The sequence below is a fragment of the Drosophila simulans genome, chromosome 2R (assembly GCF_016746395.2).
Source record: "Drosophila simulans strain w501 chromosome 2R, Prin_Dsim_3.1, whole genome shotgun sequence".
NCBI classification, from domain to species: Eukaryota; Metazoa; Arthropoda; class Insecta; order Diptera; family Drosophilidae; genus Drosophila; species Drosophila simulans.
In genome coordinates this window covers 7181465-7195453 of record NC_052521.2, presented here as the reverse complement: position 1 = coordinate 7195453, position 13989 = coordinate 7181465, and the positions used below count along the sequence as shown (strand labels likewise).

General features: G+C 46.2%; 8 protein-coding genes across 9 annotated transcripts; 4 read left to right on the top strand and 4 right to left on the bottom strand.

Annotated features, from left to right (window-relative positions):
* Nucleotides 1–4: 4 nt before the first annotated feature.
* On the bottom strand, nt 5–2650 carry LOC6733777 (transducin beta-like protein 3). Its single transcript, XM_002080785.4, has 2 exons — nt 2492–2650; nt 5–2432 (listed from the first exon to the last, which is right to left on the bottom strand). The coding sequence occupies exons 1-2, from the start codon at nt 2515–2517 to the stop codon at nt 95–97; spliced, it is 2364 nt and encodes a 787-aa protein (XP_002080821.1). The 5' UTR covers nt 2518–2650; the 3' UTR covers nt 5–94.
* A 147-nt stretch (nt 2651–2797) lies between these two features.
* Nucleotides 2798–4007, top strand: LOC6733776 (proteasome subunit alpha type-3). Its single transcript, XM_002080784.4, has 3 exons — nt 2798–2957; nt 3016–3581; nt 3735–4007. The coding sequence occupies exons 1-3, from the start codon at nt 2937–2939 to the stop codon at nt 3907–3909; spliced, it is 762 nt and encodes a 253-aa protein (XP_002080820.1). The 5' UTR covers nt 2798–2936; the 3' UTR covers nt 3910–4007.
* Nucleotides 4008–4127: 120 nt separating this feature from the next.
* LOC6733775 (origin recognition complex subunit 6) lies at nt 4128–5183 on the top strand. The gene is made up of 2 exons (XM_002080783.4): nt 4128–4302; nt 4359–5183. Exons 1-2 carry the CDS (start codon nt 4238–4240, stop codon nt 5065–5067), a joined length of 774 nt encoding a protein of 257 aa, XP_002080819.2. The 5' UTR covers nt 4128–4237; the 3' UTR covers nt 5068–5183.
* Nucleotides 5139–6789, bottom strand: LOC6733774 (stimulator of interferon genes protein). Of its 2 annotated transcripts, none has more exons than XM_002080782.4 (5): nt 6636–6789; nt 6135–6583; nt 5976–6080; nt 5637–5919; nt 5139–5539 (listed from the first exon to the last, which is right to left on the bottom strand). In XM_002080782.4, exons 1-5 carry the CDS (start codon nt 6748–6750, stop codon nt 5445–5447), a joined length of 1047 nt encoding a protein of 348 aa, XP_002080818.2. In that variant the 5' UTR covers nt 6751–6789; the 3' UTR covers nt 5139–5444. The 2 variants fall into 2 exon arrangements, with proteins under 2 accessions (XP_002080818.2, XP_016026728.1); XM_016167735.3 differs by lacking the exon at nt 6636–6789 and having other exon boundaries at nt 6135–6409; nt 6469–6583.
* A 1567-nt stretch (nt 6790–8356) lies between these two features.
* Nucleotides 8357–9800, top strand: LOC6733773 (vesicle-associated membrane protein 7). Its single transcript, XM_016167150.3, has 5 exons — nt 8357–8574; nt 8709–9028; nt 9107–9335; nt 9400–9467; nt 9526–9800. The coding sequence occupies exons 2-5, from the start codon at nt 8825–8827 to the stop codon at nt 9679–9681; spliced, it is 657 nt and encodes a 218-aa protein (XP_016026727.1). The 5' UTR covers nt 8357–8574; nt 8709–8824; the 3' UTR covers nt 9682–9800.
* Nucleotides 9696–11184, bottom strand: LOC6733772 (mitochondrial amidoxime-reducing component 1). The gene is made up of 4 exons (XM_002080780.4): nt 11045–11184; nt 10364–10986; nt 10009–10295; nt 9696–9934 (listed from the first exon to the last, which is right to left on the bottom strand). The coding sequence occupies exons 1-4, from the start codon at nt 11049–11051 to the stop codon at nt 9829–9831; spliced, it is 1023 nt and encodes a 340-aa protein (XP_002080816.1). The 5' UTR covers nt 11052–11184; the 3' UTR covers nt 9696–9828.
* Nucleotides 11185–11310: 126 nt separating this feature from the next.
* LOC6733771 (U7 snRNA-associated Sm-like protein LSm11) lies at nt 11311–12256 on the top strand. The gene has a single exon (XM_002080779.4). The coding sequence runs from the start codon at nt 11477–11479 to the stop codon at nt 12254–12256; it is 780 nt and encodes a 259-aa protein (XP_002080815.2). The 5' UTR covers nt 11311–11476.
* LOC6733770 (zinc finger protein 112) lies at nt 12223–13980 on the bottom strand. The gene is made up of 2 exons (XM_002080778.4): nt 13473–13980; nt 12223–13414 (listed from the first exon to the last, which is right to left on the bottom strand). Exons 1-2 carry the CDS (start codon nt 13890–13892, stop codon nt 12494–12496), a joined length of 1341 nt encoding a protein of 446 aa, XP_002080814.2. The 5' UTR covers nt 13893–13980; the 3' UTR covers nt 12223–12493.
* Between the last annotated feature and the right edge of the window lie 9 nt (nt 13981–13989).

Below are 13989 nucleotides of genomic sequence, written 5' to 3'. Positions count from 1 at the left end.
AATATATGATGTTTGATTATCTACTTTATTTTTTCTTAAAATTAATTAAACTGAATTAAGTTAACAATCATGAATGAAACTCCAAAGCTAAAGCCTACATGCACTTGACAATAAACTCTAGGAAAGCCAGCTCCTTGTTCAGCTCGGTCACCCGCTTGAAGTGCCTCTGCACGTAGGGAGTGAGTACCTCGACCATGTTGCCATTGTTGTAGAACCTCGCCTTGGGATCCTGAAGAGCATCCCCGATCAAGTACTTAAGGATCATGTTACCCGCCTGCGAGTGGCGCGAGTTGGTGGTCCATGCCTTGACATGCTGCAGCAGCGCAACCCGCTGGTCAACGTTCAACTGGTCAACCAATTGGCGGAGACCGGGCTCATCCCGCTTGCGGACAAAGTGGTTGATAATATCGAAACTGGCTTTGGGCTTGTCCAGGTTCAGAGCCAACACGAAGGCCTTGTGAAGCTGCTTCTGGGCGTGCAGAAGGGAATGTAGAGTCTGCTCCTGCTCCAATGTGGCCTGCCGCTTGTCCAGAGCTTCGTTTCGCGTCACTTGAGTGACATCACCGAAGCGAATCAGCTTGGAGTCAGCGCCGCCGGTGTAAAAGAACCGATTGCTCCTGGCGGATACGGCCAGAGCCCAAACCCTATCGTTGTGCTCGTCCAGGGACTGGAGACATGTGTTGGTCTTGATATTCCACAGCTTTAGAAGGCCGTCCGAAGCAGCGGAGATGATGAACTTGCCGTGATCCAGGAACTCGGCTCTGAGTATGGTGCACTCCTGATCGAAGCGTTTTATGCACGAAAAATTGCTGATGGACCAGAGTCGCAGAGTACAGTCCGATGATGAGGTGAGCACGATCTGATCCACCGGAGAGAAGCGCACACTCCAAACACCGCGGGTGTGTCCACGCAGCACTCCCTGTAGCGTGTTGGACTCCGCCAGCCACACCTTGGCAGTCTTGTCCTGCGACGCGGTGGCAATAAGCTTGTTATTCGGAGCATATGCCACGCAATTAACCTCCTTGTCGTGGGAAAGCGCTGCGTAGCGCAGGTTGAAAGAGTACGAGTTGCGATCCTCCTTACTTCTGACGAGCTGCCACACCTTCATGCTGCCATCTTGGCTCACTGATGCAAAGCCGGTGGCTCCGTTGTGCGTCATGGCCACGCAACCGATAGTGGACGTGTGGCAGTTGGCCTGTTGAGTCAGAGCCTCAAGCGAGCAATCCTTGTCGTGCTGAAGCCTCCAAAGCCGAACGCTGCAGTCCTTTCCCACCGAAATCAGCAGATTTTGGGAGGCAGCGAGGGACATTACCGTATCCGAGTGACCCACGATCAGCTTGCAATTCATGTCGTGCTCCGTGTCGTACAGCTTGAAGTGCTTGCTGTTGGTGGCAACGGCCAGGTAGCGATCGTTGTCGCCCATAAAGCACATGTCTAGGATCTCGTCGTTGTAACCCACCAAGTGTTTGATGGGTTCCAGGGTTTCAACGTCGTAGACCAAGATATTCTGCTCTGTAGTGACCAAGGCCAGCTGTTTTAGCTCGCTGCAGTGCAGCAGTCTACTGATTTGGAAATCAGATTGAGAGAGAATATCCCTGATCTTCCAAGATTTCGGGTCGACCTGTTGCAGCTTGCCCGATCCACTCGCCACGATTATCTGTTGTCCCTCGTCCGCGTACACGACACCCTCAAGCTCATCGTACAAGGGAAGAACCTTCAACTGCTTGCTCTCCAACTGCTCCTGCAATTGCCACACGATCATAACCTTGTCCCGGCTCACAGTCACGATTTCGTTGCAGTCGGACGCGTTGCTCTTAAAGCTCAAGCCGGTGACTTGCGACAGGTGACCTCGCATCTTGTGCACAAGTGTCTTCGTCTCGTAGTTCCAGGCATAGACAGAGTTATCCGAACCTCCGGCGTAGATTTCTTTGCGCAGCACATTGGGATGAAAGACGAGGAGCCAAGCGGGACCAGGGAAATCCTTGAGGGCACCCAGACAACTGTTGTTCGAGTAGTCCCACAGCCTCAGTGTGGCGTCTGCACCTCCGCTGGTGCAGATAAGCCTGCCGCAGGGACTGAATTCAACTCGGATGACTGGTCCCTTGTGCTGGGCCTTCCACAGCTTCACCAGCTTCCCAGTGTCCAGCTCCCACAGCCTTAGCAGGCCACTTCGATGGGCAGTGACCAGGTGCTCTTGGGACAGTCCGAAGCAAGTAATCGTATCCTCCTCCACATCGATATTGTCCAACTCCGCCGGCTTCTTGTTATCCGCCAAAGGGGACGTCAAGCCATAGCTCTTTAGGACTTGGGAGGTCTGCACATCCACCTGGTTTACAGCTGACCCATTGAGGCAGTAAAGATGATGGCCATTCGGGCTCCAGGCGATGTCGCCGCCGGCGTAGAAGTTTGTGTAGCGCGCCTCCGCCGCATAGCTGGATTTTAAAATTGTTTTAGTCTTGCAATCATCATGTAACTAGCAAGTTTAAGTTACCTTTTCTCGCTGATACCCGCCAGCATGATTTTCGTTGTTTATAAATACAAAAACCGCGTGCGCCGCGGATCAGAACATGAACGGAACTAGTTCAAAATGTTACTTTACAGAGCATGTTAGGGGATATTCCAAATGTATAAATAGAGAAATATTAAACAAGAATGATATTAACTAGAATTGTGCTAAACAAATAAAGTTGCATGAATTGGTGATTTATTTTCAACCATTCGAATTTTATCTGAAAAAAATCGTGATTGGTATACGATACGATTGGTTTTTATTGACAATAGTCGTACCGAGACTATCGAAACTCCTTGGACGATAGGCCCCTTTGTTTTGTCCATCACTAGCCAAGCAAAAGCCGTCAAATCATCGTCGCATTCGACTCAAGGAATAAAACTAATTTTTGCGTTTGAATTGTTTAAATTTTCACCGCGTCTTCGCTATGAGTACTATTGGCACTGGAGTAAGTGGTCAGCGAACTGCCTATCTGCAGATTCCTAACGTCACCCTCTTGCTTTCAGTACGACTTGTCGGCCTCGCAGTTTTCGCCTGATGGCCGCGTTTTCCAGATCGACTACGCCTCAAAGGCGGTGGAGAAGAGCGGCACCGTGATCGGGATTCGCGGCAAGGACGCCGTTGTGCTGGCCGTCGAGAAGATCATCACCAGTAAGCTGTACGAACCGGACGCCGGCGGACGCATCTTCACCATCGAAAAGAACATCGGAATGGCGGTGGCCGGCTTGGTGGCGGATGGAAACTATGTGGCGGACATTGCGCGTCAGGAGGCAGCCAACTACAGGCAGCAATTTGAGCAGGCTATCCCGCTTAAGCACCTGTGCGACCGAGTCGCCGGTTACGTCCACGCCTACACTCTGTACAGTGCCGTCCGCCCCTTCGGACTGTCCATCATCCTCGCCTCCTGGGACGAGGTCGAGGGGCCACAGCTCTACAAGATCGAGCCGTCTGGCTCCTCCTTCGGTTACTTCGCCTGCGCCAGCGGCAAGGCCAAGCAGTTGGCCAAGACTGAGATGGAGAAGCTCAAGACAGATATGAGGACCGACGAATTGGTGGAGAGCGCCGGTGAAATGTACGTTTACAACAAAAAAAAAGGGGGTGTTCCAAAAATCGGATGGGCTCAAGTCGAGCTTCGAGTGGAAACTTACTTGCTTTGACAATAGGAAGCATTTTTGGGACATCTATTGCACTTATTCATAATTACCATATCTATCCTATGTTTTAGCATCTACAAAGTCCATGACGAGTTGAAGGACAAGGACTTCCGCTTTGAAATGGGTTTGGTGGGCAGGGTAACCGGTGGCCTACATCTCATAAATCCCTCAGAACTGACGGAGAAGGCGAGGAAAGCCGGCGATGCTGCCAACAAGGAAGAAGACAGCGACAATGAGACGCACTAGTTCGTTTGTGTGCCAGTGAATCTAATTCTGGGCCTAAATACATAATGTTAATTTTATATTTCCCTAAAGCGCAAAATAAATAAACTAAATCGGGTGAATTTTCGGGTTTTTATATTTTTATATTCCCATTCTTTAATAGTTATCGTTCGATATAAATATTTTGCTCGCCGGTTATCGGATCTGGTTCCGTTTGAATGTGCTATCGAAACTCGATTACTACAAACAAAGCCTTATCGCTCACAGCTGATGCATTTCGCGCCATTTGTTGTACTTTATTTTGGTTTTAACGACGCACGACTTGAATTTCAGTCTATTGTTAAAAACTACAATGACTACCTTAATAGAACAGTTGATTACGAAAATGGGCCTAAGAGAGGAGCCAAACGTGCTAGAGTAAGCAAAAAATTAATAGGTTTGAAGGTTTACCCAGTAAAATCGAATCCTTTCAGGAAAACCACCGAACTAGTACGCCTCCTGGAACTGCGCTCCACGAATGTCCCTCTGCAGATCAATGAGTACGGAAAGATAGTGCTGTGTGCGGATCTTGCTTCCTGCATGATTGGGATCGCGTTCGACAAGGAGCAGGCACTGAAATTGTCCGGATTGCGCAAGAGCCACTACCTCAACAACAAGCGGATGTTCGAGAAGCTGTTGGACCTAAACAAATTGGCTAGCGTGAATGACATCTGTGTCCAGCTGGGTCTCAACGAAGTTGCCCGCAAGGCGGAGGAGCTTATGACTCTCTTCAAGGGCGTAGCGGCCACCGAAGACACGGGTACCGACACCAGCCATCCTCAGTACGCCACCATGGCCGTGTTCCAGGCCTGCCGCCTGCTTAAAAAGAAGGTTTCGAAGTCAAAGCTCATGCCCTTCAGTAATCTTCGACCCTCCCAGTTTCAGCTGCTCGAGCAGCAGTGGGAACGCATGATAGCTAAGCACCACAAGGAGAGCACAGTACCATCCAGCACCGATATGGATGGTAAACTTAAGGAGAACCAGAATGAGAATATCAAGGGTCAGGTGGCAAAGAAGGCATATAAGCCTCCAGCGGAGGACTACGAAATATGGAAGGCTCGAATGTTGGCCAAGGCGCAGGCCAAATTGAAGGAATTGGAAGCATCCCAATCGCATATGGATAGTCAGCTTTCCGAGAATTAGGCATATATATTTTACATCTATTAAACATTTCCTAGTGAAATCCAGTTTGAATTAATAACTTATTGTATAACTTATTTTTTAAACTAAACATTTTTATTAGTTTTAAGTAAAACAAACAGCGCATTACAATTAAAATTTGCATCAATTTTCAAAGATATTAATTTCGTTTCGTTGTAACACCCAGCACATAATCATCGCCCTATGGGACAACTGAAACAACTGGTGTTTGTGTGGCTGTTTGTTTGTGTCACTCACCTTTCTAATCTTTAATGTTTGTTTAATCACAAAAAATTGTATGTCAGTATTGCCAAAGACACTAGAATAACTTTGGTATTACTATCCAACGTCAACGTTGGAATCGTTTTTGATTGGAAGTCTTAGTGGGGAATTTCGTCAAGAGTTTTGGTTTTGTTTTGCATATTAGCTACAAGCAATTCGCCAACATCCACAAGGTTGCCCTTGCTATCATGGGCTGAAAAGAAAATCATTATACTTGCGAACATATTCTAGTCTACGAACATTTCGTTTTCAAGTAGTTTACAAAACCCTTAGAAGAGTTGTCAACCTACAGTTATAGATGATGAGCTCTATGAGGTCTCGGGTCTCCGGCCACGTAGTAATGAGTTCCCTCAGGTGCTTGTAGAACTTGAGCCAGATCTCCCGCTTCAGTTCCTGCATCTGCCAGGTGGCCGACAAGTTGGAATATATCGCATCGAAGAAGGATATCAAGGGCGTGGCACCCTCGATGGCAAAATAGTAGGTCCTGCCATTGACCTTTTTGTTCATTCTGTAGACAGCGTGCTTAAAAGGACGATAGACACCGGCTCGGTTGATGAACTGGGTCTCCAGGGGCTAGAAAACAAAATGCTGTACTTATTGTGCAAACTTTGTTAGCAATTAACACTTACCTCAGCTTTGTCAAGTAAGTGGCTTTCTAGTACGCCGTTGACAAACATCTCGTCGGGAATGAGGATAACCAGTCGTTTAATGCCGAAGGTAACATTATTCTTGTCCTGGGGAATAAATTTGTATTGTGCACAGAAGTACAGAAAAAGAGATCAACTCACCTCGTACATTTCCATTCGTTGTTTGAGCCCATCATCCTTGCGTTCGGGCAGTGAAAGTTTGAGGTAGCCGTGAAAGTAGTTGGAGGCCATTCCGGCCGCATAGTCCAGTCCATGGGAGTCACGTATCCAGTGCGAGTAGCTCAGGGTGCTGTGGTCCATATCGCTAAAGCTCCATATCCAGTAGAGCGGCATATGGACCAGAAACAGCGTCGTGGGCACTACGTCCCTGTAATTCCCGGTAACCGAAATTCGAAAAAAAGCTACGAGAACGAATCCTACAATCAGGTATATCGACCTGTTGTTGTACGTGCACGAGCGCCGCAAGATTACCCACAGCCGATCCTCGGGCAAATAGTACCGCCCATTGCTCCCATATTCGATGACACAGTGGTACAAGCGACGGAGTAAATCAGCCAGGAACACAGTGGCCACAATGCGAACAGAGGTGTCTGCAACAAATCACGATCGTATAGTTTATGGCGTCCATCGGGCATAACTCACCAATATAATCTCCTATCATCTTTCGAAAATAAAAATATTTTCTGCCTTTTTCCGCGCGAACCGCGTTCCCCGCTTCTTCGACGTTGCTAGCGATTGCCATTTCGCCTGCATACATATGTACGTCTCCGGGCTTGCCAGATCGATTTGAAGAACTCGCGAAAGCTTCGCTGGAATTCAAATGCTGTTAAAATATATATAAATTTTTTTGATTGTGCTTGCATAGGCATACATAACTGAATTTGGGCACCTACATATGTATTAATGCAAGTAAATTGCGTGCACATACATTGCGTGCACATACATACATACGTATGTACATAAATACAGAAAAAAGGTTGGTGCAAGTTTTAGGCAGCGCTATGAAGGAAGTACATTGTATTTCTTTTTATTACTATTTACGTTTGTCTTTGTTTACCCCCATCAGATAAGATTCTATCAATATTGCTTAAAGATTCGTTGAGCAATTTGTATTCGAAATAAAACTTGAGGAAACAATGTCCGCTTCCGACTATCAGATACAGATAGATGAGATCTGCTGGCTGTAGAGCTCTTCGCTCTCTGGTTCTTGAACAAATATTCGAGAAAGCCGGGAGCCAGCTCTAAACTCAGCCCAAAAAATCGTGTGCAAAAAAATCGTATGGCTTTACGCATCTTGTTATTCATTGTAGTGTCTTAGGTAAGAGGGCATACTAGATTCGTTGAAAAGGAAGCAACAGGTAAAAGGCTGAGTTTCCTACCATATAAAGAATATATATATATTCTTGATCAGGGTCAAAAGCCGGGTAGGTATGGCCCTGTCCGTATGAACGCCTCGATCTTATGATCTATAAAAGCTAGTGTGTATTGAATAGATTAAGCATGCAGCTCCCTGAGGCATAGGCCCTAGCATATTAAAAAAAAAAAATAATAATAAAATTTCACGTTCGCATTTCTACTAGCTGAGTGAGGGGTATCGTATAGTCGGAGAACTCGACTATAGCATTCCCTCTTGCTAAAACTAGCACTAGAAGTTTTTGAGGCTTATGTATGGTCTATAGTTGAATCTACAGCTGAATGCCAAAACGAACTCTGAAGTTTCTGGATATAAGAAAATTTCTAAATAAGAAATAAGAAAAATGTTTAACTCTGCGACTTAAATAGTGATAGCTACACCTTAAACGAAGTATGAGATTTGATAAATGATTTAATTTAAGCATACTTATTGTGTTCTAATGTTCATTTCTATAGAAACCGAATCCTATAAAATACTCAACATTTGAAAATGTGCCATATTTGTGGCCAGAATATATGAGAATTTTAAGTCTTAAACCGTATCTGACATTTGAAATATTTCGGCAGCATATGCGCATATTGAAACTATGTATATTGTATCTTGCGTGTGTACTTAGTTTAAGCTATTACCTGCCGCTTTTTCTGTCCAAACGATTGAATCCAGGCTCAAAGATCTCAGGACCAAAAGCTTGGGATCGCTGTTATTTTAAAAATTATATGGAATATGCTTTGTTCGGGAAAAAAAATCTCAACTGGGTGAACTGATGCTCTCGTCAATACTAAAACGGTATTGGTGGGATGTCCCTATTTAAGAGCCAGAGATCATTTAATTTAATAAGCAAATGCAAATAATAATAAGACCGTAGAACATAATGTGTAAAACACGTTATGCAGTGTGACCGTGGGATAAAACAATACATACCGGGTCCATTAAATATCGATGCATCGATAGTACCGTCCATGTCTATCCACCACTAATTTTATAACTGCATCGAAGCGTCAGCAATTGTTGTTATTTGCAATGCAAAAATCGAGTTAATTCCATGGTATTGTGATGTTTTTAAAGTGTTCGGTAATTTGAAAATCGATATTAACTTAAGCCGCTTACACAAAATGTAAATCTGCAGTTGCGGTACAAACCCGAGGCGAACCTAATTGGATAAACAAAGCAAGTACTTTGATATAACAAATTGCATATTACACATATATACGTATGTTACTCATAAACAGAGTTATTGTTCAGATTGATAGGCTCGCAATTGGGATAGTAGTAGTTTCTAAATCGATATGTACATTTCTCAGAATCCGAGAGCACGTCATCATTGACGGATCATCGCTGATTCCCCGATAAGCAAAACAAAGCAGCGGCCTGAGGAGCTGAACAACCGCGCCCTTAACAAAGGAGAATCTGTGGCACCATGCCGATACTATATAGTGTGATATCGCGGGGCACCACCGTGCTGGCGAAGTTTGCGGAGTGCGTCGGCAACTTTGCCGAAGTGACGGAGCACATAATCGGACGGATCGGGGTGCACAACCACAAGATGACCTACACACACGGCGACTACCTGATCCACTACACCTGTGAGAACAAACTGGTCTACATGTGCATCACCGACAACGTGGGTGAACGAACCACTGAACCAATTAGCCACCTCAGTTGCTTATTGCCCAATCGATAACGTATCGTTTCTTCGTAGGAATTCGAACGGTCGCGGGCCTTCTTGTTCTTGGCGGATATCAAGCAGAAGTTTATCCAGACTTACGGCCTCCAGGTGGCCACCGCCATCGCCTACTCCATGAACACGGAGTTCTCCAAGGTCCTGGCCCAGCAGATGGTCTACTTCAGTCAGTCCCGGGAGGTGGACACCATTTCGCGAGTACATGGTCAGATTGACGAGCTTAAAGACATTATGGTCAAGAATATTGGTATGAAGGAAGGAAAATCATTATGTTCTTTTTGTTTACTATCCCCTTTTCAACCCATTTGCAGACAGCTTGCGGGATCGCGGCGAGAAACTGGAGCTGCTGGTCAACAAGACCGAAAATTTGAGCAATAATGTAAGGTTATGCCAAGCAGAGACTTTGAAATATGTTTTTCATTTGATCTCTCTTACAGTCCGTTGCATTCCGCAAGGCCTCGCGAAATTTGGCGCGTCAAATGTTTTGGAAGAACATCCGCGTCTACGTGGTGGTGGGTCTGGTGATAACCTTCATCGTTTACGTGATTGTGAGCATGGCCTGCGGTGGCCTCGCTTGGCAGTCCTGTGTTTAGGACACGCTTAAAAGTTGTTTATATTGTTATAGGCTCATAACACATGTATATTTGCATATAAAACTCTACAGTACTCTCATTATCTATGTTCTATGTAATAAACTTCAATGTATACCGGATTAAGTGTTAGAAGAGATAATTGAATGTTCACTTGTCCTCCACATACACCACGTCGTTGGCCTTCACCTTTCCCGGCAGCCGAAGTCCCATATGAACGCCCAGAGCCGGCGAACTGTAGTTGAACAAGCGATAGCTGTGGATTCCAGATATGAGGGTCGGGTTATGTTAGTAGTACTCCTCAGATATTTCTGTGGGCAAGTAACTCACCTTCTGAGCGTTTTGAGAGGCTCTCCTTCGGAACTCCTCTCGGCGGTCTTCGCATTTATGTTTGTAAAAATACAGCGAGTGCAAGGCGCCACCGTACGGAAAACAGCATCTTCGCCTATACGCACCCACTGCCAATTGTCCTCGGCATAGGGCTCATCAACATCCATTTTCAGTTCGAAGTTACCTCGGAACTGAAGTGCATCCACCGGATTCTTTAGCCGAGTATTAAGATCGGCGACCGACGAAAGGTTCATCAGCATAAAGCTGGTGGCATCGTTGAAAGTGCCCTGTGGAAAGAATTCAAATCAAAAGTGATCCGGGTCCTAACACTTCGAATTGCCCATCAAGAACCTACCGAGTCCTCCTGTCTAATGAATGGCATGGACTTTAAGCGGGGATTGGTGCATCTCACTGGTTTCGGATATGGATAGTGAACCAGCTTGAGGCCGCTCTCCTTCTTCAGGATGGCCTGGGAGAACCACGTGTTGATCCGATCTCCGCAGGGCATCACGTCTATGGAAACGCCCCAAACGGAAGTTTTCACATCCTTGCCAGGACCGTCCAGCTTTTCGAAGTCTAGCTCCAGGTCTGGCATGTCCTGGGCGCTAAACACAAGCTTGCTGGGCGATACCTTCTTCGACTTGATCTGGGTCATGAGCGGATACACCCGAGCCGTAATCATTTCGTTCTTTTCATTGACCACCATCAAGGTGCGATCCCTTATTCCCTCAAAGGACATGCTCAGTACATCGCAGTCGTACTCCACTCCGGGTTTCGAGATGTCCATGGGGGCACAGGACTTGACCGGAAAAAAGTGGATCCTCTCCACGGTGCCCACGCGTCGCCACTTTTGGGGCATCACATCGCGGGTCAGATGGCGGTACAGTAGGTAGCTAGCCCCGCCCACCGCCACCAGGCCCACGCCCACGGCCGCCAGAGTCTTGGGACCGAGGTCAAAGGTCGAGTTGTTTCCGCCGGCTGCAGGATAAGCCACGTTACTCAAGGATCTCCCAGCTAATACCCGCTTTTCACTCACTTGCCATCTCCTTTGCGCTGTAACACTTGTTGCTTTCTCTGCGTCAAAAGCTCCACTGATTAGGTTTATTGGACAAAAAGCTCTCCTTTGATGAAGATCTTACCAAGGCTGGACAACACATGCATTTATGTATATCAGTGGTCATTTTGACACCCTAAATTTATATCTAAAACTGGCAGCAGTAGCAACTGATGATAAGGAATGAAACCTGGTTCTTAGTAATATTTTTCAGTGATAGGGTAGAGTTAATACTTTTAAATTACCATCCCCGCTCCCTCCAGGTTAATCGATAACTGTTATCGGGCATGCAGCCGGCGAGTTCGTACTCCTTTGTTTACATAACTTTGCAAGAAGCCTGTTGCCTTTTAAGCGGAAAAATAAAAAAATTTAAGTTACTCTGTTCTATCAGACTTCTATCGGCCGACTTCTGGAATGAGTGCCATGGAATCGAGGGACCAGAAAACTTCGAATGAGGACGACTCCACAGAAATCTCCGAATTGGATGTGGGCAGTGATAGGTTTAATCCTCTGCGAGCGTTATACGAACCCAATTTTAGGGTGACCGATGCTGTTCCAAAGGTCATCTACCAGAATCTGGCTGCCTTCGAGAGTGCACTTAAAAAGTTCGGCATCTGGCAGCTGAACAAGCGCCAAAAGCCGGGATCCGCAGAAGGAGGAGATCAGGGGACATCGAAAAAGGCTTCCACTTCCAAGGCAGTAGATATTCTACCTTCTGAGCGACGTTTTGAACCGCACCAGATGCCCACCACTAGTAGCAGAACGAAGCATCATCGAAATATTTTCACCTACATGGAGGCGGCTGTCGGTCCATTGGAACTCCTAACGAAGTGCATACCCCCTGCTAGCCACAATGAATCCACTGAAAGGAGAAGAGTTCGGGTGGTGGTGCGCAAGCACGGATCGGTGGGCGGCAGAGTCGAGGGTGAGCTGTTGGCCTTTGACAAGCAGTGGAACCTCCTCCTGAGAAATGTTACCGAAACTTGGAAGCGACGAAAGTACAAATATGGAGAGCAAAACATATGCGACACACCTGTTGATTGCACAGGGCGCCTCAAGGAGTTGGGTATCACACTTCCCAGGACTGAAGTCAAAAGTCTAAACCGAAAAAACGTGGAGATTCGGCGAGAGCTCTCACAGATTTTAATACGCGGCGAGAATGTAGTTATAGTTAGTTTAATACCAACAAAATAGTGTATAGCTTATTAAAAAGTCACCTCAGAAAAAAATCTCGTAGGGTTCTGCTTAAACACTACAGTAAGTCTCTATCAAAGTAGGTAAGAACATATGTAAATTATTAATATCTACAATTAAGTTAAGCTACGATTTATATATATATACGATTTATGTTTTATAATATATTGCCATGGTTTGGAATCGTTTTACTATTATAGTAATTTAAATTACTATTTTATGTTTTTCGAAACGTACTTAACTAACGAATCTGTCCAATTCATCTGGATCATCCTCCTCATCTGATTCCATTTCTTCGCTTTGAAGATGAACCAGTTTATGAAGCTTCAGCATCTCCAGCGTCTGGAATCTCCGCCAGCAAAAGTCGCAGGAGAGCTGCCGAGCACTGTCACCGTCGTGAAATTTCCGGATGTGGCTCTTCAAGGTGCTATTCTCTCGAAATTGCCGGCTGCAGTGCGGACAACTTAGTTTCGGTTGGTCGTGAGTTCGCCGATGAACGGCCAGGGCGGAGCTGGTCTTCGAGCTGTGCCCGCACAACTCGCAGATATAGTTTCTTTGGCCCGCGTGCATGGCCTGGTGCTGTTGGAAGTCCCACTTGGAAGGTGCGTTGTAATCGCATTTGCTGCATTGCCACTCCGGCCGCTTAAAGTGGTATCGTGCCTGGTGCTGTTCTAGCTTGGATGCGAGTGGAAAGCTCTGGTGGCACACATGACAAACATTCGGATTGGGTCCCCCGTGGACGCGGAATTTGTGCAGCCGTAGCTGGCGCTCGTTAAGAAACCGTCGGTCGCACTCCTCGCAAATGGTCACTGATATGTGGTTTGTGGGCATGAATTTCAGCAAGCTGTGGTAGTACTTTGGATAGCGGCAGCGGAAGTCGGAGTTGCTCAACTGCATAACATACTGCCGCTCAAACCAGACTTGCAGGAAACGGGCACTGGCATTGACCACCTGTGGGTCCAACTGAAAGTGAAACCGATGGAATAGGGCCTCTGCCACTTTTTGGGAACTGTCCATGCGATCTTTTCTATTGATCCCGTGCTCAGTTATCCAGAAGAATTTGTGTCTCCGCAGTAGGTGAATGAAGTACTGAATAACTCCGGGGCTGGTGCGCTGCAGGCTGTAGAAGGCTTTGTTGGGTTGGTTCGAGATGTAGTCCTGTGGAAATCAAAGAATCGAAGTCAAGCAAGTGTAATTAATAACCAAGGCTGCTTACATGGTGGCTATTGCTTGCGAACTCTTCATGATCCTGCTCTTCCTCTGGTGAAAAGTTTGGTTCCACCTCGTCTTCCAGAAATTCCACATTGGTGAACGATTCCTGTACTTCCGTCAACTTGGATTCCTGAGCAATAGACGCCTCCAAGAGGTTGGTCATCTCCACCTGAACCTCGTCCTGGATCTCATCCTCATCTCCATTAAGTTCACCTTCGTCTCCATGCCTTTGAACCAGGTGCCTCAAGAATTCCTTCCATTTGTCACCGCCAAAAGTGTCCGCATTGCAAAGGCAGCATTTGATTAAAATGGAGGAGTCACTTCTCATGTATACGCGTGCACTTTCTACATAATGTTGCTTATTTGAGTGTTGTGGTGTCATGTCCTTAGAATCTGCATGCAATTTATTCCGAAAACTACACATTCAATAAACCTATTATCGTTTTCAGGTAGGGTTTGTTTACCGATAGGTATTTTCATTTACAAACGCAAGTGTTGGAAAATTCGACCTGGGCCTTAGA

Coding starts and splice junctions, on each gene's coding strand:
- LOC6733777 (XM_002080785.4), bottom strand. CDS start 2,517: ATGCTGGCGGGTATCAGCGAGAAAAG. Junction 2,433..2,491: donor GCGGGTATCAGCGAGAAAAG/GTAACTTAAACT, acceptor TTTAAAATCCAG/CTATGCGGCGGAGGCGCGCT.
- LOC6733776 (XM_002080784.4), top strand. CDS start 2,937: ATGAGTACTATTGGCACTGGA. Junction 2,958..3,015: donor TGAGTACTATTGGCACTGGA/GTAAGTGGTCAG, acceptor TCTTGCTTTCAG/TACGACTTGTCGGCCTCGCA. Junction 3,582..3,734: donor GTGGAGAGCGCCGGTGAAAT/GTACGTTTACAA, acceptor CCTATGTTTTAG/CATCTACAAAGTCCATGACG.
- LOC6733775 (XM_002080783.4), top strand. CDS start 4,238: ATGACTACCTTAATAGAACAGTTGATTACGAAAATGGGCCTAAGAGAG. Junction 4,303..4,358: donor GAGGAGCCAAACGTGCTAGA/GTAAGCAAAAAA, acceptor GAATCCTTTCAG/GAAAACCACCGAACTAGTAC.
- LOC6733774 (XM_002080782.4), bottom strand. CDS start 6,750: ATGTATGCAGGCGAAATGGCAATCGCTAGCAACGTCGAAGAAGCGGGG. Junction 6,584..6,635: donor GATGATAGGAGATTATATTG/GTGAGTTATGCC, acceptor GATTTGTTGCAG/ACACCTCTGTTCGCATTGTG. Junction 6,081..6,134: donor AACGAATGGAAATGTACGAG/GTGAGTTGATCT, acceptor TTTATTCCCCAG/GACAAGAATAATGTTACCTT.
- LOC6733773 (XM_016167150.3), top strand. CDS start 8,825: ATGCCGATACTATATAGTGTGATATCGCGGGGCACCACCGTGCTGGCG. Junction 9,336..9,399: donor CATTATGGTCAAGAATATTG/GTATGAAGGAAG, acceptor ACCCATTTGCAG/ACAGCTTGCGGGATCGCGGC. Junction 9,468..9,525: donor CCGAAAATTTGAGCAATAAT/GTAAGGTTATGC, acceptor TCTCTCTTACAG/TCCGTTGCATTCCGCAAGGC.
- LOC6733772 (XM_002080780.4), bottom strand. Junction 10,296..10,363: donor TCATTAGACAGGAGGACTCG/GTAGGTTCTTGA, acceptor TTCTTTCCACAG/GGCACTTTCAACGATGCCAC. Junction 9,935..10,008: donor CCTCTCAAAACGCTCAGAAG/GTGAGTTACTTG, acceptor TGGAATCCACAG/CTATCGCTTGTTCAACTACA.
- LOC6733771 (XM_002080779.4), top strand. CDS start 11,477: ATGAGTGCCATGGAATCGAGGGACCAGAAAACTTCGAATGAGGACGAC.
- LOC6733770 (XM_002080778.4), bottom strand. CDS start 13,892: ATGTGTAGTTTTCGGAATAAATTGCATGCAGATTCTAAGGACATGACA. Junction 13,415..13,472: donor TCGCAAGCAATAGCCACCAT/GTAAGCAGCCTT, acceptor TGATTTCCACAG/GACTACATCTCGAACCAACC.